Genomic DNA, 26,864 nt, shown 5'->3' on the forward strand with positions numbered 1-26,864 from the left:
TGACAGGCTCCAGCATTAAATATGGGGTGATATTTATTCTTGTCTTGTGTACATTTATCTGCCCAGTTTTTGGTTTTGTGTCACAGCCAACTGGATTGTTCTCAGCTCAGACAGATAGAGACAGATGCCTGGTCTTTTCTGTCCTGCCAATAGTCTAGTAATTACCTTTTAATGGATATTATGTAATGAAATTGTCTGTGCCCGAGTCTCTGTGCTTGTGTGTGTGTGTGGAGTCTTGTGTTTCTGATTCTGATGGGGCTATTAAAGCAAGCTAATTAACAAACAATACATTTGAGTGCACCTCAGTCCATTTACACACATGCTCCCCTGTCAGTAGCTAAATTTTCTCCAGCCTCGAGTTCCTTGATTCAGTTTTGTTGAAGCCTGAAATTTGCTGGCTTCCAGTCAGCCAGGCAGGCAGACAGACCTGCTGGCCTTTTATGTAGGCTAGCCTTTAAACAATAGTATTCATATCTCCCCCAGTACAGTACGCTGCTGGAAGATTCTCCTGAACTGTTGATGTTTCTGTCCACCATTTTGTGTAACAGTTTACAAAGCTTACCTGGCCAGGAGGTGATAGAGACGAGCTCTTTTTTTTTTTATGAATGGATAATATGTGAACAAGTGGCTTATATTATTGGTAGTGGCTGTGTATTTCACTTGGAATATGCAAATACTTGCATTGCGTTTGACATGGATTTGGTTAGGGCTGCACTAATGCTTAGCCATATTTGTTTCTCCATCCTCAGGAGGCCGAGACAGGATTTGTTCCGAGTGTTCAAGACTTTGACAAGAAGCTTGCTGAAGCTGACGCCTACCTACAAATTCTGATTGACCAGTTAAAGGTAGGATTCAATGGTGCAACACCTAACACTTGTACATTTTGAGAAATGTAGGATATCTGCCACTCACTTTTAGGTATTTGGCTAAACATCCAGAGATAATATAGTCCATTTGAAAGGAGTTTCACACAGATCAAATTATTTATTCTAAATTGCAACCTAAAAATGTTCCTAAATCTATACATTTATAATATACATGGCATGGCTTGCATTTGAATCTGAATCATTTGACCTTCCCCTCATTTCGTCTCCTGTTTTTCCTTGCTGATCTCACTCTCCTCTTTTAACAAAACAGAAGTTATTCAACGTAAATTTTGTGGAACCATGATGATAAAGCAGAAAACCATGTATTTAAAGAAGCAGCAGCATATTGTCTCAGGCAGAAAATATTAATGAAAATCTGAAAGTGTCCTTCCTTGGTGAGAAGAGCTCACTACTTGCCATCACAGTATCTCAAGCCACATCATCTGTGCAGATTTTGTCATTTCAAGACTAATTTGACTGTGTACCCATCTTAGTTCATATTCCATCTCTCTTTTTTCCCCTCTCCATCTCTTGTTCTCTGTCACTCTCACACAGCTGTTTGATGAGAAGATCAAGGACTGCAAAGAGGATGAATCACGCAGAGTAAGTAACAGCAGTGCTGCTCTGTCCTTGTGCATCTGCTCTCTGGTCCACTGTTCTCGCCGTCATTAGAGCCGAGGCTAACAGCAGGGGAAGCAGGCTGACACGTAGCACTGGGGAGAGAAAAATGTTAGCTGTCAGTGTGTTGCAGGTGTTTGATATGTCGCTTGTCAGTTTTAAGCCATCTTATTTTAAAAGGTTATTGCATTGGTTCAAAAATGAACAAATTATGAACTATTTCTCAGCATTTGTATTGAGAAAGTAATTTAAGAATTGTCTTTTTATCTGAAACGCTAGGAAAACTGTTCCATATCATGCAGTATTATATGTTACTGTGACAGTGTACATACAGATTGAGCAGTTTGAGACTGACCCAGTGAAACTTGGATCTTACCAAAATGTTCAGCCATATCCTGCTACACCATATATTGTCCTCAACTGAGACTGACTTCTGATCAGAGACTGTGCTGACTATAGGGCTGCAACTAATGCTTATTTTCATTAATCGATTAATGTACAGATTATTTTCTCAATTAATCGTTTTGTCTGCACAGCGTCACAAAATAGTGAAAAATGGCCATTATAATTTCCCAGAGCCCAAAAATTATGTCTTGTTTTGTCCAATAAACCATCTAAAACCCAAAGATACTCAGTTTACAATGTTATAAAACAGCAAATCCTCACAATTGTGAAGCTGGAACCACAAAAGGGTTCGCATTTTGCATTAATCGATTATCAAAATAGTAGCTGATTAACTTTCTGTCGATCGATTCATTGACTAATAGTTACTAGTTGCAGCTAAAGGACTGACACAGCTCTTCATATGGCACATTAAGGGTTTTGACGGTAGCTGATGAACAACAAGCTTGTGTATCAAAAAAGTAAAGACAAATGTAATTGAGGGACCATTGTTAGAACCGATATACTATTATTATAGATCATAATAGGTTTGGAATTAACATTACAGTTGCATTTCTTTTTTTTCTAGCTTTTTAAGACCATTCAGTCAACAAAAGCAGATTTTTTTTGTAACTTATACTTTTAGTTTTAAGTCATTTATTTTAGTGTTATTGGAGAAGCCATTTCAGTTTCACGGTGTCTCAGTTGTTTTCCAGCAGCTATGATTCACTTCCTCCCTGAGATTAATGCTGGAATTTGTCACTGTGACCTCACCAATCTATTCAGTATGGGAAATTGTCTTGTAGATTTCCAAAGACGTTTTCTACCCGTTGTGCTTTATTTGCTGTTAAAGTGGTTGCATCAGCGTTTCTGCTTTTGAACTTTGTATTTGTTTTTTAAATAGCTGTTGGATTTTACAGCTTGTTTTCTTTTCCTTTTACAGAAAATTGAAAATTTGAAGGAGACTACTTGTGTAAGTCAAAGCTTAACACATTTTCCTTCCTGTCTTTGAGTTCTCAAGCCAGTTCTAGTTGTTGAATTCCTTTTCTGTCTTTTTCTTTCAGAGCATGGTAGAGTCCATTAAGCACTGTATTGTACTGCTGCAAATCGCCAAGGTAAACACAATATCAGCGCATGTCTGATTCGTTCTCTCTGTAGTTTGGCCACTTCACCATAAGCATTGTTCTTGTGACACCACATTAGTGTGCACTGTGTTACCTTGTCACCGGGGTAGTTCCCTGCTTACAGTTGCTATCTGGGTCGGTGGTTGATGAGGGCGTAGCCCAGTACTCGTTTCATCACATGTTCCATTCAGCCCTTTGAAAAGGAAGTGGAGCAATCCTTTCTGCTTCATGTAGCTTTCTTTTAAATCTCACAACACTTTTACTCAGGAGTAAGATTGTATGTATAAGTAAGACTGTAGATTACTTTACAGATTGGCATTGCAGAGCTATCCTGTCTTTATTGATACTGAAAGAACTGATGGAGGGTTTTACAATGTGATGAAAGGATTATTGCATGTGGCAAGTTGGTGAATATTATGAAGCTCCAATGTGATGAGAGGGATGGATCTCATTGCTTTCTGCACCTCAGATGCTCAGGATGCTTTATGAAATGACTCTTCAGCCTTCCTACACAAGTAGTCTAACATTGTCTTCTCAAAATTTTAAGGACCAAAGTAACGAACAGCAACACGCAAACGGACTTATAGTAAGTTTGACATTCTCCGTCCATGACAGAAAATGAAATCAATCTAACGGCTAACTTTCTTTTCTTGCTTAATTTACTCTCTACTGTAGAAAATCAGATAAATCCGATCTCTTTACTGCATGACAACCACTATCCTGTTGATTTAAGTTAATAATTTCTTGACTTCATCTGAGATTTAAAATCTTTTAGAAATGGTTGGGAACTATTCTTTTCTTCATCAAGATACAAAATGTGGATGTGTGTGCGCAAACTTTTAATACAGAAAATGCACGTTGTTGCAGAATATGTATGTATACATAGACTATACATGTGTGTTTGCATGCCTTTATGTAAGAAAATGTTGCACTTCACTTCACCCACTAATTCGAGTCAACTAATTCACCATTGATTTATCGTGTACACATTGCCTGCTTATTGAACCATCGCAAACTAATAGCTGGAACGCCATCCAGAGAGCACTTTACTGGTTCTGCAGGTGTCCTGTCTTCATGTCAAGGGCCATACCGGGAGTTTTGCATGTTTTAACTACAAATCACATGTTCTTTTAAATTACTGGCCGTAATTTTCCAAAGCATTTACTATAAGTTTATAGATTGATTCCTTATCTCACAGGGAGCCATTCTTTATTTTAACTCTCACAATGACTCACGACATTGCCATGCAATCTAATACTACAAAAAATTGAAAGTTGCCTATATATTCAGTGAACTGTGATGGGGTACATATCTAGATTTTTATACCAATGGAAAAGTTGGGGAAGTGGTGGGTTAGAAAGGAAAGAGGGAGGGAGATGGACTGCAAAATGGAAGACTGAAGGGCAAATGTACTGAGAGCCCAGACCACCTTGCAATGAACAAAACCCAGTGGGTATCTAAAAACTGAAAGTGCTAAGGAAACTGGTAGGTAATGTAATGTGAACGGTTTGTAGGTAATGGACTAAAACATAGAAAACCTCCAGTGTGGTCCTCAAAGCAAGAATTCCACAGGGGCCGTACAGCTCATAGGCCTGCATTACTCTTATAGCTCACTTAATCTCACAGTCATTAAGTACAGTATTTTGTAGTATAAATAGCACAGCCTAAGCTCTGTCTACACATCTAACTGCACGTTATACATGCCATAATCTTTGTGATAAAGATATCTTTGCAGCTTTAGAAGATCTAAACGTCTGTCACGTTGCTTGTATGCCTATAATGTCGATCAAATGATAAATGCACTGTAGACCTGCGTTTTAAATTAGTGGAAACACAAGCAGCATGTTTGATTGACCTTGTCGAGCACTGCACCAGCAAGGGAATTGCCGTAAAGTGCAGGAATCACTTAAACCAAGCACACCAGGAGCCTGTTCAGTATTTATCTGTCAAAATAGTTTATGTGCTATGATTGGTTTAGGTTTGCTCTGCTGCTCAAGCTACCTGCTGCATTAATATTACATTCACTAAAAGAAATATATCGATCATGACACAGTGCTGAAAGCCGTTTTTAGCTGTAACTCTTTCCCTCCACCTGCTTTTGCTTTAGCTCCTGCTTGCAAGGCCACAGGCTGGTCCCACAATGGCAGACCAATATTTCTGTAATCGGCTATAATTATTAGCCCTCACCTTACTTTCATGGAGGCACGTGGACGAGGCAAGCATCGGGCAGTGCGGATGGGAGGTAGAAAAGAAGGAATAGAGGCAGGAAGCTTGAGGATAAGAGAGAGAAGTGTGAACAGGAGGGCAAATGGAGTTGAGATGTCAGACTAAGCTTCTCTGCATGACATTTTCTACATCTGATAATAACTTGCCTTTTGTTGACCATTAAAAGTTTTGGTGGCACACAGAAACATAGAAAAAACAAAATCAGAGTAATTTCCAAGTCCATAGAGTAGTATTTAGAGGAAAATTTCTCATTTAAAAAAAAGAAAAACAAAAGACTTCACATCACTGCTCTTCTTCCTCTGTAGTCAATATCGTTTATGTAACATGCTCAGTGTTGCATTCTGGGATTGTGGAGGCCTGTTGTCTACTTTCTGGTATTCTAGTGCAACTTTGGTATTTATACCAGCTACTGTATTTTCACCATTACAGCTTTGTGTCGGGTCATGTTCTGACTCACCGTGCCTGTTCCTGTTGACCTCAAATGACTTAATCAAAACTTGCCTATAAAAAAGCTGTAAAAATTACAGACAATCAAGTTTGAGTAATAGGATAACACATTGACTGGATCTAATTTCAGTGCCACCACAAGCCCTGAGGGTAAGTTGTTGGGGAGTGAGGGTCGATATGGTTTTGCTTTAGCTTGTGTTGTCATCGGTGTTCCTGTCAGTGGAGTCATTGGTGCCAGTGACCCCATTACACCGGGCCAATGGGCTACTTTCTAATGTGTGTTTGTTCCTGTATTCAAATGCATGGACACATGATGAGGGCAGGCCACTGCAGATATCACTGTCCCTGCAGGTTTTTACCACAGGGAAATCAAGATCCAGAGAGTTAAAACATGTTACATATTTAGTCTGTAGCCCAGTGGAGTTAATTAACTCCCTTTTAGACTGGAAGGTTGCTCAGAGTTCAAGAGGCGCTGTTAGTTATTGTGTAAAGCTACTGCTGGTGTTTTGGATTTTGTGTGGTTGGTTTCATATTGATTTTAGATGAATGAAACCTGGAAACACACCACTCTTGTGAATGAGTGAAAGGAAATTGATTTTCCCAGGCTGGATGGTGCATATTTTATTTCACTGTTCTTGTTGTGGAGTAGGTATACCATTAAGCTGATCTATAACTGATGCTGAAGTTAGTGACATCTGGCTTGGATGCACTACTTAATAATTTGCACTACTTACTATTCATTGCACTACTATTCTGCCCAGTCCAATTCATTATTGTACATATCCATCAGTATACGTCTGTTTATAGTAATGCCATCTGTATATAATGTCCATAGTACCACTTGTAAAATATTTTCATAATATTGCTCTATCCTGCACATACTTTATATCCTGCACTTGCTTATTACACTTCTGTTTAGACCTAAACTTCATTTTGTTGCCTTGTACACGTGTAATGACAATAAAGTTGAATCTAATGTAATGTAAGGAAATGGTGTTTCACTGTGGTTAACATGTAGCCACATTTGGTTATAGATGTTGTTAATGATGATGTTTTCCAGTATGACTGTAGAATCTAGTTTATGGACAAGATTGGGCTAAACTCTTTTGCAGTATTCGATTTTAATCTCAAGGGTTTTTTTGCTGTTAAATAACATTTTAGATTAGTAAGCAGGCAGTGGTGTGAGTGTGCTATTGTGTCTGATGTCACTTTTAGAGTTGTTTTTTTTTTTGTTGTTGATGTCAATGTTGTTTTGTTCGTTTCCTCCAGAGCACCATCAACCCAGTGGATGGGATCTACCAGCCCCCTCTGGACACTCCTGTAGACAACACCACGATGCCAACACAGACCACACTACCCACAGGTTCTAGACATCTGCCTTCACACCATTTATATACACATTTAGACACGTGTGTTTGTGTGCTTGATGTGTTAACACATCTGTAGAGACTCACAGACCCAGCGTCATCCAGAGAGGTTGACAACAGCTCCCCCTGTTGTTCACACCTTAATCTTCTCCAGTTGATGGATCCGCTCTGTGCCACGCAGATGATGTTGTCACAGAATTGTCTGAAGGGCTTGCTGACAAATGCTTTTTTTCCTCTTTTTTTTTTTTATCTGAAAATTAATTTATTAATGCTGTTCTGTGATTGCGGATTCCTATCCTTCAGTGTAATTATGTTTAAAGACATTATAGTCTTTAAATAATAACATTTTAAAAAATTTAATTGCATGGTATGACTAAGATCTGACACAATTTTTGGGCTATTTTGGTCAGCTGACTGTGACAAGACTGTTTTTAAAAATGCTGTGAAAATGAACCATGCAAAGTAGGCCATTCTAATTTCAGTCTCTTAATAGACCATGTAATCCCCCTCACACCCGAAGCCTCTGTCTGCAGCGTCTCAGATCATCTTCTCAGCCTCCTGGATTTCTTTTTTAATGTGATTTGGCTTCATTTTGAGGCTTCAGTGCCAACTTATCTACTTTCTCTTTTTGCTAAAGACGCTTCTCAGGTGTGTAAATCAGACCAACGACCCTCCACATTACTCGTTGGTCCCGTCGTCACAGTGATGGGAAGTCTGCAGACCCCAACTCCCAACAGCACAGGTGAAAGTTCACTTCACTCTTGCAGCCAATGATATCACAGCACTGGGAGCTGTGCCACTGCAAGGAAAGATCATTTGTTGTAGTAACAGATGTGGATTATACATTCCTCTAATGATTACAAGAAAAAATAAATATTGGGAACTACAGGGTTTTTTTTTTCCTGGTTTGATGCTTTGGTACGGTTCCACCAGTACCACATTTAATATAGTTACCAAACATACAAAACACATGCTTGATACACATTTTGTCTAAAAAAATAATAATAATAATAATAATAAATAGAAAAACTGTCCCTACTCAAGGTTAATTTAGTAGCTGGTTCTTTTAATCATATCACATGATCTTCATCATCCAAGGTCAAGAATGAACTTCAGGCTTCGCATTTCATTTTGTCTGGTTTTTGAAAATGTTCCTCCTTATATTACAAGTTGCACAGAGCCTGTTACATCCTTTCATTTACCAGCAACATGAAGCTAATGTAATGAGAACTCAACCACAAGAGCAAATGTAATAATAATATTAATTATTACACTACTTCTCCAACCCTGCGTCCATGAACATTAAGTAAATAAAAAAGCTAAGTACAAAAGCAAGGGAAAGCAGAGGTTCATGCCTGTTTGTCTTCTGTGCTGAGGCAGCAGTTACAAAATGCTGCGCTGTGCACTAAGGAGGCAGGCTGCATGCTTGAGAGCACTCTCAATATGCTCTGCAGAGGAGGCCATCACTATGTTAAAGACAGCTTAATGTTACTGTACACAGCCTGCTGGACAACGTAATGTTGATTTGATCATGACCTGTATACTGTATGAATAAAGAAGCTTTATTAATGACATCCATAAAATGAAAAGGAAAACGCTGCAAGAGATGTTTGAATTTTTTTTAATTTTATTTATTTTTTTGTCCTCTGTCAGGGAGTGGCCCATCAGGCCCCAGCAGCGGCGTCGCCTCCCCAGCTCACATCCCCCTCCCTTCACACTCAGTGCCGGACTTCTCCTATTCCTCCAGCGAGGATGAGTTCTACGATGCTGACGAGTTCTACCAGAGTAGCACTTCCCCCAAACACTGCAAAGAGTGAGTGTAGTATCACCCCGCCACCCTGCAACTAACACTGCATACAGTGAATCTATTACTTCATAGCTTGAAAGCAACTCTGTAATTATAGCGTTTAGCATGTCAGGTGGGAAAATGAGCTTCGAGCGAATAAAGTCACAAGTTTGCAACCAAATTTCCTGTGAAATCCTACTCATTCTTTATCTCGTTATCTCTCCTGCTTCCTGCCTCCTTTCCGCTCCATCTATCTCCTCCTCTTGCTCTCAGTCCTTCAGGGCCTCCAGCTGCCTCGCCCCTCAATAATGAAGAAACAGCGTTGAAACGACCAGACACCACCGAATCCCTCAACTCATCCATGTCCAACGGCACCACAGATGCAGGTAAAAAGGGAAAGCACACAATACACACACAAATATGTTAACAGCTTTGTTTCCCCATTTTACTTGATGTTATTACAACCGTGTGAGACCTGTCCCCTGCTGTTGTCTTCAGACCCGTTTGATAGCCACGATGACCGTGATGACGACGGTGAGGGCGAGTCTGTGGAGGAGCACAAGAGCGTCATCATGCATCTTCTCTCTCAAGTTCGTCTGGGCATGGACCTCACGAAGGTAAAGACCCCTGAACACACTATGCTTAGTTCTGCCTCTGGCTTAGATCCTGGCTCCCTCTACGGTGGACTCCAGTCTGAGTGTCCCTCTTTGTTCTGTCTAAATTTCCCTCACTGCTGTGGTCCTTTTACTCGCCAGCATCATCATGTACAAGCTGTGTTTTTTTGTTTTTTTGTTTTTTTTGTTTTTTTAACAATCCACGCAGCTACAGTTTTACAGTTTTTCTCCTTCATTATATTTCACAGGTGGTCCTGCCTACCTTCATCCTAGAAAGGAGATCTTTGTTAGAAATGTACGCAGACTTCTTTGCACATCCCGACTTATTTGTAAGGTAATGGTCATCTCGCTCAATGGTACAAGCTTTTTGCACAGATATTTGAATATATTCAGAAATGGTAAAACATTAAGTAGTTTAACTCAATCATGTGACTTCCACTAGTATCGCTGAGCAGCCGGAGCCCCGGGAGCGCATGGTACATGTGGTGAAGTGGTACCTGTCAGCTTTCCATGCAGGGAGGAAAGGCTCCGTGGCCAAGAAACCTTACAACCCAATCCTGGGAGAAGTCTTCTACTGCCACTGGGATCTACCCAGCGAAACAGAGGAGCCTTCCCCACACACGGTGAGACCACATGCTTCTGCAGCCCTAGTTGGTTCTTCACTACATGGGACTATGTAATTAGCTTCGGTGCCTGGAATAAAATGTTACACATAACTTTTATACATCCCTACTAAAGGTCATACTTAGTTCATGCCTGATTTATTGCAATATGTGAAAAAAGAAAAAAGGTACCACTTTATATGCAAAAAATCTAAAATTGTCCAAATTCAACTGTCACTTTGGCTAAAATGCTGCAGTGGGCCTGTTAAGTTCATTGAGATACTATGTGATATTTGGTTATACAAATAAAATTGACTGGAATTGCAAGTATAGTCACCTTTGCAAACACTAATTTGAACAAACTTAGTTTTTTTGCGTCAGAACTGGTTGCCTTTTATGTACATTTCTGTTTTGTTTGTTTTTTTCAGTGTTAACACATGACACACATCACCCCTCTCATTTTAATATTGTTTACATAGTCACTAAAGTTATTTAGTTTTTCACATTTTGTATATTTGTAACATTGAAAAGCTCCAGCCCCTGTCTATTCTGAATCCCTCTCCTCTCCTCCACCCTCCAGGAGACGGTGTCTGACGGTCCAGTTCCGTGGTCTTCAGCCAACAGTGTGCGTTTTGTGGCAGAGCAGGTCTCTCACCACCCACCCAGTGAGTCTCGAACCGTCTTCTTCTGAGTGTTTACACAGCAATGAGAAAACCTTTTGACATGTAGGGTCAAGAAAACGGTGATGGACACTGATCATTTTTGGAAAGTGACCAGCAGCCACTCATTTTTTTAGATCATTACATTTTAGAGGCCAAGAAACTTATAAAGCAAAATATAGGCTGCTGTAGATGCACATGTAGAATTATCTTAATTTAGAAAATGTAAATGAAATTGTTTGACTGATTTTTAAAGACACTAGCTTATTGCTTGTTTGCTTAATTTTATGAGATGTTGTCTCTTCTCTACAAACTCTTGATATTTCCTCTCCTCTTTCTGTAGTTTCTGCATTCTATGCAGAGTGTTTAAGTAAGAAGATCCAGTTCAACGCTCATATCTGGACTAAGTCTAAATTCTTAGGCATGTCCATAGGTGTCCACAATATTGGCCAAGGTACTTGAGAGCACTGCTTCATACACTCCCAAATCAGAATTTTTACACACACACTGTCACAACTTCACGTAGTTGTAGTAATTATTTGCTGGTCTTGTTTTAGGTTGTGTGTCATGTTTGGAGCACGATGAACATTACATCCTCACCTTCCCCAATGGATATGGCAGGTGCGTGTTACTGTGTTCCTGCGTCTCAATCACATCTCTCTCATTAATATGTGCTTCACTGACCTGAGCCTGTCTGTTCAGGTCGATTCTGACTGTTCCGTGGGTGGAGCTGGGTGGGGAGTGCAACATTTCCTGCTCTAAGTCAGGCTACAGTGCTAACATCGTGTTCCACACCAAACCCTTCTACGGAGGAAAGAAGCACAGGATCACTGCTGAGATTTTGTAAGAGAAAAATGGTTGCACAAGACGGTTTAAATCACAGTTCAAAGACAGATTTTGGATGAAAGACTTTAACGAAATATACCACAATTCTTTTCTATTTCTCTGTCAGTCCACCTAATGATAAGAAGTCTTTCTGCTCCATTGAAGGAGAATGGAATGGGGTGATGTATGCCAAGTGGGCAACTGGAGTGAGTCTTTATTTCGTTTTTCCCCCCATTTCTCTTTTTTAATTTTTTCGGTGGGGGGTGGAGTGTATGAATCAAATTAGACAAAAAAGCAATCATTTATCAGTTGAACCAGAACAAAATGAAGGCATTCATTGCACTGGGGAATAACTACTTAAATAAATACATTAATACATGAATTAATGTATCTTGTGCATGTTTCTAGGAGAACACAGTGTTCATAGACACTAAGAGGATGGGCATCATTAAGAAGAAAGTGAGAAAGCTGGAAGACCAGCTCCAGTTCGAGTCCCGAAGGTGAGAAATAAAACTGGTTTCAAAGCAATGCTTATCATGGGACCTACGACCCAGAAACAAACTCTGTCTTTTGTGTATTTGACTTTCACCCTTTTAATTCATCAGATTGTGGAGAGATGTGACGTTGAACCTGAAGATGAAAGACATTGATGCAGCAACAGAAGCCAAACACCGGCTGGAGGAGAAACAGAGGGCCGAGGCCAGAGAGAGGAAGGAGAACGAGCAGCAGTGGGAGACCAGGGTGAGGCTGTCTGCCTATATTCTTCACCCAGAAGAAAGAACATGAACACTGTGTGATAACAGACTACACGCTCACAAAATGCTGAGGCATTAATATGCTTCTTTTCCCTTACAAAGCACTATATAGACTAGTTTTTTGAATGTGAAATTACTGAATCTGAATAAAACAAAATGGGGTAACATGAGCAAATATAAATGATTGAATTGAAGTTTCAATTATTTTCAAATTAACAGATTGTACACAGCCCTCGTCGTTGTCATTTACATTTATAATAACAGGATAATGAAGGCAAAAACCTTACCCCATACTTGAAATTTGACAGATCCAACTGTTCTATTTCACTAGTAGACAAAGATCAGTGTTAAAAATGTCAGATCATTTTGTTGTTTTATCAGATTTCAAACATTTGACTGTAATAATTGTTATTGCTTTTGTGTTTCTGCAGCTATTTCACGAGGACGGGGAGTGCTGGGTCTATGATGAGCCTCTATTAAAGAGATTAGCCTCTCAGAGGCACTGAGAAGACTACGTACGCTCTGATACACATAGATACATATGCATAAAGAAATGCACACACAACAGAGTCTTCATAAGAACTCTTTTGCAAAACCACTTCTTTTCCAAGCCTTGGAATGACTGAATGATTGAATATGTACACAGCTTTGCATTTGACTGTAAAATAACAATATGGACATGAATGAAATCAAATGGAAAAGCATCTAAGATGTAACATAAATGAGTAAAGTTCCTCTCCTTATTTGGGCAACGTCACTTCCACCGCCACCGATGCCCACCACCCGCCAACATGAGACGCGGTAGCGCAGAGTGGGGACGGGAGGGTCGACACGTCTCGTCTCACAACTCTGTCCGTCAGCTTCACGACCACACCCTTCATCAGCTCCACAGGACGAGCCAGAGCAGCACTCGTTTCCCTACACAAATGGGTTTTTGGGGTGGGGGGGCAAGGGGTGTGTGGTTGATGGTGTTCAAATCAAATAAACAAATAAAACGGCGCTCTACATCTCAGGGAATCTGGTGACTGAGGAATGAAAGCTGCTGCCCCCTCTGACAGCCTTATAATGGTGGAATGGATGAATCTTAAAGGGGCGGGGGAGAAATTCTCCGCTTGCCTGCAAGTAATTGTAACTGTTGTTTATATATAGATATACATATGATGGATATATAAATATATATTCTTTTTTTTTTTTTCAATGCTCTTTTTTGTTTCTTTCTTTCTGGCAATAGTGTAAAATAGTTGAGGACATGAACTTGATGGCTTTACATCTTTAGGAATCATTCCATTTACCCTTTTGATGTTTTGTTCCCATTTCAAATTAACTTTGCCACCTATTTGGTCCTTCACACTGTTCTGTGTCTCAAGTGTTATCCAGATGCAAAGCCCTACGTAAGCCATAGCATCTGAACACACTGATTGGGAGAGTTGTGATAGAGTTATGGGATATATGCAAATATAGAGATCGTTGACATTGCCTGTCAAAGGACAAATTTGGGTGTCCATTATGCCAAAAAGGTTTAGATAAAAGGCTAAAGGGACTGGACAGAGAACAAACAATCCTCTGAAAATGTTTTCATGTTACTTGAAGGCATTTATGAACAAATGATTGTGTACGTATTTTTCTCTTTCTGGGTCGTTGGTCCAGGACTGAGTCTGTAAAGTCTCCCTTTTGTTCCGCACAGCACCTGTCCTTGTTTCCTCTTCAAACCCACAGATGTCGGCGTGGACCACCTTGATGGTTCACTCTTGGGTTGTCAGAGGGTGAGGAGAGTGAAAACGAGGAGCCAGAGTAGACTTTTGAAACACTGCTGCCGTTTCATAGTGCTGCTGGAGTCCAGGCTGTGCTCTACCGGTTCAGTTTTCTTGTAAACTTAATGTTTTTGTCCAATGTTTTTCAAGATAACGACCACATAGAGGGCAATATTTATCCTACTGTACACCTCTGCTTTTTTGAACCATCATTCATTCTGTTATTTACAGCTAAAATAGGTTGGATCTAAATGCAATGATATTTGGATGAAATGCAGAAATAAACAATTTTCACCTGAAAATGCCCAAGAATATCTCTCAATGCTGTAACAAGCTCACAACGGAGTCCCATGTTATCTTTGTGGTTAACATTCAAGATTTGATTATCGTCTGTTCTAGAGATTTTGCCTGTATAAAAAGTAATCTGGTTGATTTTAAATTAATATTAAAATCAGTTGATCTGAAGGGATCTATAAAGAAAAACTTATTCCTGGTGCTGTTTGCACATCAAGTTAAAAACTTGGTAAAAATCATGATGCCTGTAGTCGCAGCTGTTGAGTTGAACCCTCCTTTAAATCATACAAAAATGCCTTTAGAAACAAGCCAAATTAAATTTGGGGTCCAAGTTAATTTTGAAGCTATTCTGTTTTAACCTCCATGTTATGTCTTTGTAAATTATATTGAATCGAGGCCTTGTCATACATCTCAGTATCACTCAGTATCGCCTGATAGAGAGCAATCAAAATGTATTTTTTATTTCATTTTGATCATAACCACTGATTGTATCAGATTTCCCTGTTTATTGATACATAATATTAAATCTCCATGAGTTTATTCCTGCCAGATTTTGTCATGGTTATTTCCGACGAGCATGGTGGGTAAGCATGTATGGATTAACCTGATAGGGTGTCTCGGAGCAAAATAATTTGCTTTTAGACCCATATCTAGCACCACCCCCTTGCCCAACCTGGGTATGTACCCCATTACCCCCAAGGCCCCATTCAGTTCAGTGCACACAGCAAACTACATGACAGCCTTATTATTTGTCCAGAAACCAACCAGTACTATATGCTGGAAAAACACTGACTGGTCTCAAGCTTTCTGTGTGTCAGTTAGTTTACAGTAATTCAATTAAACAGAACTTTATTTGTGAATATGCGCTCTGTCAGCACAATAAAAACTTAAGTAATCTTCTTAAAACTAGATTTTGACACTGGTCCCCTCTACAACACATGGCCAGAAGAATATTAGCTAACGATAAAGGACCTGCCTTACTTGATATTGTGCATTAATTCCCCAGCAAATTTGTAATTAATTAAATTACTGAAAACCAATTGCCACACAGTGAATCTAGGGCTTTGAGGGTCCCTGGGCAGTTGCTCACTTTGCCCGTTTGGAGTAAGCTCAGTAACATCATACACAGACGTCAGGATAATCTATCCTCAGAAAATCTGATATGCAACAACGTTAGATTCAGCGTAATGTTGAGTAAACATAAAAAATGTTGTATAAAAAATGTAAACCCTTTCTATTGTTTCTTACTACCTAAGCTAAAGCTTAATTTTGTGCAATTTCACAATGTACAGTGAAGTTTATTCCTTAAGCTTTCAACCGTATTTCACGGTCTTCCTTAGCAGATGGAGTTAGCCCAGTTGTCATGGAGATGGAGCAAACTCCATCCATTGAGGAAGAATAAGATAATTTTAGATAAACTGCTGTTTTCAATGTAAATAATGAATTTTGACGCTTAATTTAAAAAAAATAATGAAAATAATGTTTACTTTTTTTCAATAACACGAATGGCCAGCAGGGGCGCTAGTCGTTGCACATTTTTTCCCATCAGCCTTTGCGAAATCCGTTATAAAAAGGCGCTGCACCCTCTGCTTGCTCCCTCATTCCTCAGCTTTGCAGCAGGTAAATATGTCGGCTCTACTCAAACACGTTTGTTTATTTTACTGTCGTCAATTTATTGACGTTTAGCTTCGAAGGCAGGGTGTGACATGTAACTTCTATAGTTATTCTTCTGAACCTGTGCTGTCTTATTCGGTTAAATGTTTCTTTGATGGAAATAATGTGAACTGGTGCGAGCAGCAGGCCTCAGCCACGTGCCTCATTGCGCGTGTTGGGATGCTAATTAGCCAACGAGCTAATCTTTAACTTCTATTTCACCATAGTCACTTAAATACATTATTGTCCCATGACTATATGATGAAATACATGTTGGTAGGGACATCTGAGTAACTCTGAAGAAACGCCAACTCTTCTGACTGCATGGGACAACAGTTTAACATGAACGTTAGTTTTCTAGCTTAGCTTTAATTTAACATGGCTGTATTAAACAGCTCTGGTGCCGTTAGCTGCTGGGTGTACAGTATTTAACAAGATGTAATGTCTCAAATCATTAAAATTGCATCGTTTATAAAACTAATCTGAACACTCTCTAAAATGTAAATTTCTGACTTGTTTACAGGCCTGTCTACAGGATCTCTGTAGAATGAAGATGTACACCACATGGTAAAAAACAACCCACAAACTGCTTATTTATGATTTTATATAGCTTATGTTTTCATTATAAGAGTATTGGACAAAAGTAATTTCTTAAATTTATCTCACTAATGTTGAATTAATGTAACAACTCTTGTGAAATTGCATCACATATCTTATCACAAAAGATGAACAGCATGCAAGATCTGTTATTAAAGTGCTTTCCTTTCTTTAGGTTACAAATCATGAGTTCAAGTTTTGAACACTAATTACCATGCTGGTGAGTAAGGTTTCTTTACAGAAAATCTACTTATCCTAACTGGAAGTCGGTGATGATTTATGTATAAGAGTAGTGGACAGAAGTGATTTCTGAACAATTTTACACTGAGACTTGTCAAGCTATGCATTTATTTTTTGCTCTTGCCATATACCAGTATGGTGCTAAAATGTGCATCTCCACAGGTCCCAGGAAAGTGAGGAGACATGAAGGAATGGGTGAAGCTGAAGGAGGTGAGGCTTAAATTTACTCAAAAGGCAGTTCAGATAGATTTCATGGTTCTCTGAGGTGTTTTGCCTGTCTAACAGATTAAAACAGTACATGGATGTGTTGTGCTTTCATCACACCTTAAGTAGTAGTTTAAATGTATTTTTCTAATCGGCAGTGTCACGGGTTGCTCAGGAAATAACTGTTAGATCCCAAAATAAAAAACATTGCCTTTTCTACATGGCTGAAAACAAATATTTAACACTACAAAGCAGACCATTGAGTTCTTGCAGTCTCAGTCTGGCACAGACTTCTAACATTCAAAGTGCATATAATGAAACTTAACACTGTTTCTAAATGTAGCACTTAAACATTGTTGACATCAATATACTTGCATGATGGTTGAATACTTATTGTAAGTTGCTGAGGCTAAAAACGTCATTTAAATTAATTCAGTTTAACAAACTGGCTGGACTGTTGATCAGTGAAACACCCAGAGAAGCATCAGTCTGTCTTGTGCTGCACATTGTCCCTGTGCTGCTGTGATGACGTTTATTTGCTACTCTCGACAAGATGGATGACGATACTGCCAACCCACCAGTTGAATAATCTGAGGCACAGAACTTGATGCCTGCAACTTCAAAGATTGTTTTCATTGCTCATTTTATATTATGTTCCTGCAGGTGTACTCCAGTTGGTTGAATTGACCACTCAACAACATCCAGAGCAGGTAATGGACCAAATTATATTTTTATCAGTTTTCTCTCAAACTGTCAATGATGACTTTTGTTTATAAAACAATGGGAATCTCTCTGAGAAGAGTGAAAGACAACTTTTAACTGATGCAGTGCAGAATAAGCAATATGTGCATACTATTAAAATTTAGGCTTTTATTAATTTTGGTGTTTGCTTTTCAGATGGTCCTCATATTCTTGGCTCCAGTTATCCTATTCTTGGATCGAGAACAGGTGAGATGAATTGTGTGCTTTAGAATAAACTAACTGTTCTGACACACTGATGAGTGCATAGTTCAGCAGATTAAACAATGAAGAATATCCATTGTCTTTCGCTCCTAGCTGATGTGTCGGCCTTCGTGACTAGTGAGGTTGCTTGATTTCTGAAGGTTTTTTAATTTTATTTCTTTGCTGTATTTCATTTTCAGAAACAAGAATATCAGGCAGTAAAAAAAGGCCAAGTGAAGGTGAGTTGACAGGCTAATGTACAAAGATTAAATGATGCTTGACACAATGATGAGTACATAGTTCAGCAGATTAAACCGTGAAGAATATCCATTGTCTTTCGCTCCTAGCTGATGTGTCGCTGGTAATTGTCCATTGCCCCTGAAGTGTTTAAAACACAGTAATAACACGGCTCTTGTCTCATCCTATCAGACATGTAAAACCTTGCAGTCAGATCATCACAGCCTTGTGTTGGTAAGTGTCACATATTGGGACTGTACAGCTGACAACATTCAGATGTGATGAATTTGAATCAGGTCTCTGATCCAGTTGAGGAAGTTAAGTCATTTATTCTGATCTGAATTGTATTTTTTTTTTTTTTAAAAACAGCTGTTTCTGGACATTAACATTAAACTGTTAACTTTGCAGAGCAAGCAGGGTTGTGAGGACAAGGTGTTGCTCAAACATGGTGAGTATTAAAATGGCATTTCAAGCACATCAGACCCAGATGACCAGTGGTGTTAAATTTACTTTTGTTGATGCCATTCTTGAAATCGAAGATTTGTTGAGTTTCTCTGTACAAAAGAAGCACATTAAAGCGCTTCAGCAAAATTGATAAAATTGTGTTATCTGTCCCAAACTCTGCCTCATCCGGGTCTGAGAGCTGCACATGTACATTTGTTGGGATCTGGGTTGCTGTTACAGTAAACACTTATTTGATCCATGTAGACTGACCAGTGTGATGATAAAGTGAAGACTGACTGTAAACCATGGAGTCATTTCTATTAGCTCTAGCTGACCTGGTCAGTGTAACTGTTCATCCTAATGTTTGGTGTGCATATTGACCTTATGCTGTTGTGTCTTTTCAGGTTGTGATTCACTTTAGAGCCTGGCTTGAACAGGAAAGAGGATATGGACTGAGGTGAGAATGCAGACACTTCTACAAGATGCAAAATGGCTGACATGGTTTCAGTGATGTCTTAACAAATGTCTGACCTGAACTAAAATGTAGACAACATGTTACTGAGTAACCCAGTGAATTAAGTAATCATCAACCTGTCACTGAGTTGTAATAAGGTTTTATTTCTCTTCTCCAGGAAAGAGCTGGGGCTCAAAGACTGACCTTTTGGTAAGCATTTCAAAGTACCCCATGTTACTCTATTGATCAAAAAGTTTCTGATAGAAAATGTTCTGTGGGTGACTTAAATAAGATTAGATGGGCCACTCCCTGTGATGAAAAGATTCTGCCAAATGATTACTCATGATTATAACCCTTACCGTTCCATTTGTTCTGAGGTTGTGGTCAGTAAACCTGTGTAGTGAGTTACTGGTTTCCACCCCTTGATTTTTAATGAGGCATGTTTGTTCTCAGGAATCCAGCAGTGACGCCCTGAGGAGCAGGCCTCACACCAAATTTCACACAAGTGAGTATTAGTGCAAGGTTTTGAATGTTTGCAATCTTCCATCTGTACGGACACTAAATTTTGAGGACTAGCTGTCACAAAACTGAATTTGAACTCATTTGTTTGTCAGACTTAAGACAACTTGAATATCAACACCTACAGCTTCTGGGACTAGTATGAAAACTGAACTCAATCATTGTTTGTGATCTTCCTCAGATGCTGTGCTTTATGGACAGTGAGGAGAGCCTGTGAACAACCTGACTGAAGACGTTGTCAGATGTGTTAACATTGTGTAAATAAAAGACTAAAATAACATGCAATGTCTAGTGTGTTTAATCTTGACATTATTGGTGAACACTCAATTTAAAAGCAATCATACTGGTAGATGCTGTAGTACAAACTGAAGTTTTGGCCAGCATGCCTTTATTTATATTACACATATAAACGCTATATTACATTTAGCGTTAACGTCAGTAGTCTGTGCTGACAACTTGAGAGAAACAGTTGACGCTACCATCCAATCACAAGGACCCTGGATGTACATCCGGGACAAGGACGCGTCGAAGTAAGGTTCTAGCCAATCCCCGTACAGTGGGGCGGGGCTTGACGTAAATCTGGTGGGGAAATGACCCTTCAAATTAATGGTGCAAAGCACTCTACCGGAAATCGCGTAATTGTCATCTCCTTTGCATACTTGCTGCTTTCAGAGTCGCCAAAGTTGTTTGTTTTCTACTCCTGGGTATCTCTCATGGACAGTTAGAAGTTTCATGGACCAGTGTCTAAATTTGCTCTAAATCAGTGGAATACAGATTTTTTTTATTTTTTTGGTCTGAAGGCGGGTAATAGCGATCCCTTTGCAGACGGGCGGAGCTAAGTGGTGACAAAGCGCCATACACATGAGCAAAACGAGCGCCCCTCCTTCACTGCCACGGGAACAGGAGTAAATATCATGTACTGAGGCCGCCAGCAAACGGCCAGGTTTAAATAAATGGGAGAGAAAACTCGGGGCGCGGTGTTTAGTCTTGTTTCGACCCCCTCGGACCGGCCTCTTCACCGATGTTTGCGCGGTGGTTGCTGCCTGTGCTCTGGACTCTGTCCGCGGAGGCAGATTTCTTCCAGTTCGACAGCATTTCCAATGTTTCCACTTACTATTTTAATTATATTTATTGCAATATATGGGAGGGGGACTGTCAGCCAAACCAAGATGATGCTACACAGCAGGGTAAGAGACTGAGCGACACGAAATTATTTTATGCAACGAAAGCTATATCACAAGCTATTATGTAATGCTAGTCAAACACTTGTCCTGTATGCATGTTACAGCACTGTTCCTGCTGAGAACCGCTTCTTCCTTGTTGACTAGCTTGACTCATGATATTTGTATTACTAAGTGGTCACAGCACTGACTCGTTGTCTTGCTGTGGATGTGAGCAGTTCCTACCAGGGACCTTTGGGCAGGTTTTCCTCAGGACTACGTTAGCCTGCTGCATCAGTGGTACTGTAGCCTGGGCCAGTGCTGTGAGTCTGGTGACTGCAGGATAACCAACAATATCACAGGTAAGTTATCACACTCCAGCCTTGTGGCTGCAGTTGTCTTACATGGCCCAGTGCATGTGATGAGTATGTATAAAAATATACTGTACCCTGGACATAACTGTAAATCACATTGTTTACTTTCGTATATAGATGTTTTTCAGATCAGTAGTTATGCTGCAGATGTTTACCGCTTTCAGTAGTAATTTACATAAAATGTTCATCTCCGTACAATAGGTTGCAACCATAGATTAGGTCTAATATTTACAGGAGGGCAGACTGATATTGATGTGTGGTTCTGGTTTTCTCCAAACACTGAATTGGTTTAATTCCGTTTGAGAGACTTTTTCCACCCTGAGAAGAAAAAAATAAATAAAAAATAAAGTAAGCGAAGAATGATTTACGTTGGCATACAAATGTTCCCATTTTGAATTTGGAGCAGAGCTGCTGCTTGGCTTCACTGAGTTGTAGAGAGACATTGGAAATTGGGGTGACTACTGCATATTATAAGGCTTGCACGATTATGCAAATGACTCCAGGTATATAGGATAGGCAAATTCCCTACATCTGTCCTCCTGAGACTTAGCTCTTAAATGTATTAGCTGGTGAATAACATATTTCAAAACACATTTCCATATACTGTAAAACCCCATAGGTATTTAGGCAGAGCACTGCATCAGAGCTGGGGTGATGTTCTTTATCTGGTACTGCCATTTTTAAGCATGCACACTCTTCTGTGCACACATGTGCAGGTCTGGCAACGGACCTTCAGACGAAGCTCCACGGGCAGCACCTGGCCCAGTCTGTGGTTCTGAAAGCCATCCAGGGTTTTATTAACAACCCAGAGTCCAACAAGCCACTGACACTCTCCTTCCACGGCTGGTCCGGCACCGGCAAGAACTTTGTGGCCCGGATCATCGCTGATAACCTGTATCGTGACGGGGTGAAGAGCGAGTGTGTCCGACTGTTCATCGCCCCGTTCCACTTCCCACACGCCAGGCTGGTGGACACGTACAAGGTAAGACATGCAGAGCCCTCTTGGCACAGAGTTTGACGTTGTGTGTGTGTGTGCTGGCAGTGTTCTTGGGGGGCCCCGCTTGCTTAGTCAGGTGTTTAGTCTGTGTGTTGTAATTCAGCATATGATCACGGTTTGGACGAATGCCTCAAATCGAACATTGATCCTACAAGTACTGACATACATGGCTTTTTGGAACCTGGCGTTTCTCCAGCCAGGTCACAGGTGCCAACGTGGTCCCATCTACACACATTTTTACACAATCACTGCATTAGATTTCAAAATAATGTTGACACAGTATTACTACACAAATGAATTGCAGGATAAACTTTTAAACTGATACTATCAAAATCTGTAAATGTGGACTGGATTTCTGAACATTTCTGCCACATGTCTTGGCAGGGTCTCCCTTTATAAATGAGATTTAGATAGTTAAAGGTGAAAAATATAAATAAATTCTAAAACCTTTTTAAATGACCTTTTTTCTCTTATGACTAAAGTGCGATGGAAATTTGTTTTTGACCTGGCTCAAAAGTAAAAAAATAAATAAATAAAAAATAAAAAAAACCCCACAAACACAGTATAGTAAAGGGAAAAACACATAATTTCTACATAGCGTAAAAATGTGTTAAATAAAAAGATTTATGGCTATATATAATTATGGCCATACAAGAAGTAGCAAAGTGCAAATACTTTTACTACTTTTTTATGTCAGTTGGAATGAATTCTTATCTTAAAGGTGTTTTTGGCTACTATAGCTGTAATTTGATAGCTTAATATATAAAGTTTGAAACTCAAATTTCACCCTAAAGTTGATTATTTACTTTCACTTAAACTTCTGCCAGACTCAAATCCTTAACAGTCAAAAACAAATGTCTGAATTTTATCTCTAGATAGATCTAGAGATTTTAGTGATTTTTGACACTACAGGGTCTTCTTCTCTGTATCCAGGGCCAGCTGAGAGAGGCGATCCGGGACATGGTGTTGCGCTGCGCACAGACTCTGTTCATCTTTGACGAGGCTGAGAAACTTCACCCAGGTCTCATCGATGCCATCAAACCCTACATGGATCACTATGACAACGTAGATGGCGTCAGCTACCGCAGAGCCCTCTTCCTCTTCCTCAGGTTGGTTTATACTGTATCTCGGACACGTCTTGTCTGTTGAAGCTGGGTCAGAAACTCACTACTACTCAAAATGTATTGCTTGCACCTCTAGCCCAGGTACTCTGGCAGCTCATCTGTGATGAAGGAGGTTTTCTCTCTGTCTCCATTAACCCTCTTTATGGATTTTTCATGTTTTCAATTAATCATATCGTATTTCTGCTAACAGATTATCTGTTCAGTCAAATATAGAATTGCTTTTTTCACTACACCGTTATAGTACAGTGATATGATGATGAAGAGGCCTGGGATCACTAAAACACTATGGTAACATGTACAAAATCACATGTTAAGTAATCATGTTACATTTTTATTAAACTACATTTTCAAATAAAATTCTCTAATTTGGTCAGATCTAATTTTTTGGCCAACTTAAATTAGCATTTAACTTTTGGAGAAAAGAAATTTGTTACGATAACTGAGTCACTAAGTATGAAGTTAATGGATAAGCGAACGATAAGCGAAAAAAGTTAAATTATTGGTCAACCCTGATCTGAGATAATTTGTCCAAGAACAATCTATATTTAAGAAAATACATAACAAACTCTCCTTCCATGACTTTGGACTGACAATCTTCACTGTGTGTCTCTACAGTAATATTGGTGGAGCAACAATTAATGACGTAGCGCTGGACTTCTGGCACTCTGGTCAAAATCGAGAGGACATCGGTATGGAAGACCTGGAGCATCGACTACGAGCTGAAACTATGGAGTCTCAAGGTATGCTACAGTGCTGGCTTTATGTTTCTCATGTTCAACTCTTTTCAGCAGTCGCAGCTCTCTGCCATTTCACCCTGAGCAGGAACTGAACAATTGACTTGTTAATGAGTGAGCTGCACACCTTTTTTTTTACAGGGGTGCTGGGGGTGAGTGAGGGGTAAGTTACTCAACTGTTCTAATTGACCAAGACAATTAGCTGAAAGCTCTATACATAGAGCTGCAGACCGATTGATTCTTGGCGGGATCAGTGGTACTAGCAACCCTCTCACGTTAAAGCAAGCCTTTTCTATCATAATATAAAACATTGTTTGGTGGAACTTTAATTGTTTGGGAATTTCTAAGCATTTTGTCTGTATGGTTCTCTTCCCCAGGTGGGTTTGCTCAGAGTGAGCTGATGTCCGGCCACTTGATCGACTTCTTTGTGCCATTCCTGCCTCTGGAGTACCGCCATGTCAAGCTCTGTGCACGGGACGCCTATGCAGCACGAGGTCTGGAGACAGATGAAGCTACGCTGGATGAAGTGGCCAAGGCGATGCTGTATGTCCCCAAAGAGGAGAGACTGTTCTCAGCCCAGGGATGCAAGTCCATACCACAGCGGATCAACTTCTTTCTCCCCTAGAAGGAGGGACAGACAGACAGTAGCCCTTTTTAAGCAGAGATCCTGCAATACTGCCGTAAAGAAGACCATTACGCCAGCTTTGCTTTTTTACACTGAACCAAACCAACGCCAGCATAATGCTGCCCCACTGTGTGATTGTTAGATAGCATGCTGGTTTTCCAGAAGCAAAGGCATGACGTGCAACACAACAGCGTCTGCGTCCCGTACTGCTGGCTCCCCTGTTTTACATAGACTCGATTCGGCTCTTACTACCTCCGCTGCCGGCTTAACGGCTGAACAACAATCCCCCCCATTCCTTGTTCATTTGTTTTATACAGAACGGCGAGGCGGAATAAAAGCGCAACATTCCCACCTTGAACAGGCTGTATAAAAGGGGCTAGGGAAACCTGGTGGAGGTGTGAGATTGCACAGCCCATCTGCATACAGAGCCACAGAGGAGATGCGTCTTCTGTGCGCCCCCCCCCTCCACAGATACAACACGTGTCTATCCAGGTCTCTCAGAGAAGGCCAGGCAGCAGGGCAGATCCAGTATTAGAGGGGAAAGCAGCGCAACCCACCCTGCAGACATGAGCAGTGCCAGACAGTCATCATGTGCAGTGTGGCTGCTCTTCCTCACCTGCCTGGTTTGAATCCTCAGTGTCAAGACTGAGAATGAAGAAGACGTATTAGTGGTTGTGCAGTGTATGTCATAAAGGAATAATGATACATTTTTTGTCACACTATTTATGTCTGTTGGCCAGAGTCTGAGTTTGCACTGTTTTTTATGTTTAGATGAGGTCATACTTTGTGTTAGTATTTGCATGTCAGACATTGTACTGATTATTTGACATCATTTGTGCCATATTTAAGCATCTTACTGTACCAGATTATTTTTTGTGGAGTTGTTTGAATGCACATTTGGTGGAACTGTAAGCCATTAGAATAGAATAAACCTTATTGTCCAGCCGAGGCAGGAAAATTGTCTTTGGTCTCACCCAGGAAAATGTAAACACAAACATGTTCACAAGATAAAAACATCACATTAACAGAAGAGAGATCTCAGTCAGTCAGTGCATTTATACCCATGGTGTACAGCCTGCACTCTCATTTAAGTTTACTGTTTGTTGACCACATTAATTGCATTAGGGATAAAAGAAAATATAGTAAATATTAAATGGCACTTTGGTGTGAACAGTATGGAGTGTGTAACAGCTAACGTACATGGTGCTGTGATGCAAATGTTACTTAAAATTGTTACTGGAAAATGTGTCAAAAGCAATTTAATGTTTTGTTTTTTAATTGTCAGTAATTTGTTTCATATGAACCTGATGCATGTCTGGGTGTTATCATTATAACATAATGTACTGCTGTTACTTTGAGGCATAGCATTTTTATTCACTGACTTTTATCTTTCATTCATGCATTCACTTTCACGTACTCTCACACAGGTCTGAGTTGGTCTGCTTCATTGCTTTTGTTCTCTAAACTTCAGCGTCACATAACAAGAAGGACCTGAAAATAAAATGTCAGAAATGGTTTTAAGAAAATAAACATCCACAGTAAACCAACAAGGATTGTTTTTATGGAATTATTTGAGGGGATTCATTTGTCAAAAAACTTCAATCTCAGTTACATATGAATTGTTTTGCGTTGTGCATACCTTCTTTCTATTTTGCTAAATAGTGAATATAGGGGTGGTAAACAAAATCCCACACAAATCGAGAACTGAATGGTTTAGTTGATGTATCGATCAACGAAACAATCTACAATTTTGATAATCGATTACTTATTTGAGTCTTTTTTTTTTAAGCCAACATACTAAAAATTCATTGGTTTCAACTTTTCAAATGTGAATATTTGCTGTTTTGTGTGGTTTTCTATGATAATAAATTGAATAATGGAAGTTTTGGTTGAAAAAAAACAAAATTTAAACATGGCAACTTGAGCTCTTAAATTATTGTAGGCTTTACATTATTTCTGACAATCAAGGCGGCAGATCGACAAATTGACAATATGCAACTATGTGTTGAAATTTGGAGCTTCCGCATCTTTTCTTGTTTTTGTATTGTCACCATGTAAATTGTGTGATCCCCAGGAAGAATAGCTGCTCTGATGCAGACGCTAATGGGGATCTTAATAAACACACGGATTTTTCATATTCATAGATGATAGATTTTTCATTTAGAGAGGAGCAGTTGTGATTTTAAAAATTCTTTAATTATATTTTGTGAAAAAAACATACACATTATTATTCAAAACAGTATTT

At 39.6% G+C, this 26,864-nt stretch overlaps 2 protein-coding genes and 7 non-coding genes across 13 annotated transcripts in view; all 9 read left to right on the forward strand.

Annotated features, from left to right (window-relative positions):
* Positions 1 to 14,323, forward strand: part of osbpl9 (oxysterol binding protein-like 9) — a 32,587-nt gene extending 18,264 nt beyond the window's left edge. For 4 of the 5 annotated variants that reach the window (XM_044199112.1, XM_044199117.1, XM_044199115.1 and 1 more), the window contains 20 exons: positions 750 to 845; positions 1,422 to 1,469; positions 2,809 to 2,838; positions 2,930 to 2,980; positions 3,537 to 3,575; positions 6,932 to 7,025; positions 7,667 to 7,771; positions 8,683 to 8,842; positions 9,089 to 9,201; positions 9,314 to 9,432; positions 9,678 to 9,763; positions 9,872 to 10,052; positions 10,612 to 10,696; positions 11,034 to 11,144; positions 11,248 to 11,311; positions 11,393 to 11,533; positions 11,643 to 11,721; positions 11,924 to 12,015; positions 12,121 to 12,256; positions 12,702 to 14,323. In XM_044199112.1, coding sequence (XP_044055047.1) covers positions 750 to 845; positions 1,422 to 1,469; positions 2,809 to 2,838; positions 2,930 to 2,980; positions 3,537 to 3,575; positions 6,932 to 7,025; positions 7,667 to 7,771; positions 8,683 to 8,842; positions 9,089 to 9,201; positions 9,314 to 9,432; positions 9,678 to 9,763; positions 9,872 to 10,052; positions 10,612 to 10,696; positions 11,034 to 11,144; positions 11,248 to 11,311; positions 11,393 to 11,533; positions 11,643 to 11,721; positions 11,924 to 12,015; positions 12,121 to 12,256; positions 12,702 to 12,776 — 1,905 coding nt within the window. In that variant the 3' untranslated portion in view covers positions 12,777 to 14,323. The remainder of the gene's footprint in view (positions 1 to 749; positions 846 to 1,421; positions 1,470 to 2,808; positions 2,839 to 2,929; positions 2,981 to 3,536; positions 3,576 to 6,931; positions 7,026 to 7,666; positions 7,772 to 8,682; positions 8,843 to 9,088; positions 9,202 to 9,313; positions 9,433 to 9,677; positions 9,764 to 9,871; positions 10,053 to 10,611; positions 10,697 to 11,033; positions 11,145 to 11,247; positions 11,312 to 11,392; positions 11,534 to 11,642; positions 11,722 to 11,923; positions 12,016 to 12,120; positions 12,257 to 12,701) is intronic. The other variant, XM_044199114.1, reaches the window with a different exon arrangement.
* Positions 14,324 to 16,215: 1,892 nt separating this feature from the next.
* LOC122878407 lies at positions 16,216 to 16,297 on the forward strand. Its single transcript, XR_006378477.1, has one exon. It is a non-coding gene; the product is annotated as a small nucleolar RNA SNORD74 (small nucleolar RNA).
* A 532-nt stretch (positions 16,298 to 16,829) lies between these two features.
* Positions 16,830 to 16,897, forward strand: LOC122878412. Its single transcript, XR_006378482.1, has one exon. It is a non-coding gene; the product is annotated as a small nucleolar RNA SNORD75 (small nucleolar RNA).
* An 860-nt stretch (positions 16,898 to 17,757) lies between these two features.
* LOC122878415 lies at positions 17,758 to 17,839 on the forward strand. Its single transcript, XR_006378485.1, has one exon. It is a non-coding gene; the product is annotated as a small nucleolar RNA SNORD79 (small nucleolar RNA).
* Positions 17,840 to 17,995: 156 nt separating this feature from the next.
* LOC122878408 lies at positions 17,996 to 18,077 on the forward strand. The gene has a single exon (XR_006378478.1). It is a non-coding gene; the product is annotated as a small nucleolar RNA snR60/Z15/Z230/Z193/J17 (small nucleolar RNA).
* Positions 18,078 to 18,228: 151 nt separating this feature from the next.
* On the forward strand, positions 18,229 to 18,310 carry LOC122878409. Its single transcript, XR_006378479.1, has one exon. It is a non-coding gene; the product is annotated as a small nucleolar RNA snR60/Z15/Z230/Z193/J17 (small nucleolar RNA).
* An 824-nt stretch (positions 18,311 to 19,134) lies between these two features.
* LOC122878411 lies at positions 19,135 to 19,198 on the forward strand. Its single transcript, XR_006378481.1, has one exon. It is a non-coding gene; the product is annotated as a small nucleolar RNA SNORD78 (small nucleolar RNA).
* Positions 19,199 to 19,392: 194 nt separating this feature from the next.
* LOC122878406 lies at positions 19,393 to 19,466 on the forward strand. The gene has a single exon (XR_006378476.1). It is a non-coding gene; the product is annotated as a small nucleolar RNA SNORD47 (small nucleolar RNA).
* A 751-nt stretch (positions 19,467 to 20,217) lies between these two features.
* On the forward strand, positions 20,218 to 26,169 carry tor3a (torsin family 3, member A). The gene is made up of 6 exons (XM_044199119.1): positions 20,218 to 20,792; positions 21,005 to 21,127; positions 21,856 to 22,121; positions 23,070 to 23,245; positions 23,876 to 24,000; positions 24,372 to 26,169. The coding sequence occupies exons 1-6, from the start codon at positions 20,627 to 20,629 to the stop codon at positions 24,617 to 24,619; spliced, it is 1,104 nt and encodes a 367-aa protein (XP_044055054.1). The 5' UTR covers positions 20,218 to 20,626; the 3' UTR covers positions 24,620 to 26,169.
* The last annotated feature ends 695 nt before the right edge of the window (positions 26,170 to 26,864 follow it).

This window comes from Siniperca chuatsi, linkage group LG6 (assembly GCF_020085105.1).
Source record: "Siniperca chuatsi isolate FFG_IHB_CAS linkage group LG6, ASM2008510v1, whole genome shotgun sequence".
NCBI classification, from domain to species: Eukaryota; Metazoa; Chordata; class Actinopteri; order Centrarchiformes; family Sinipercidae; genus Siniperca; species Siniperca chuatsi.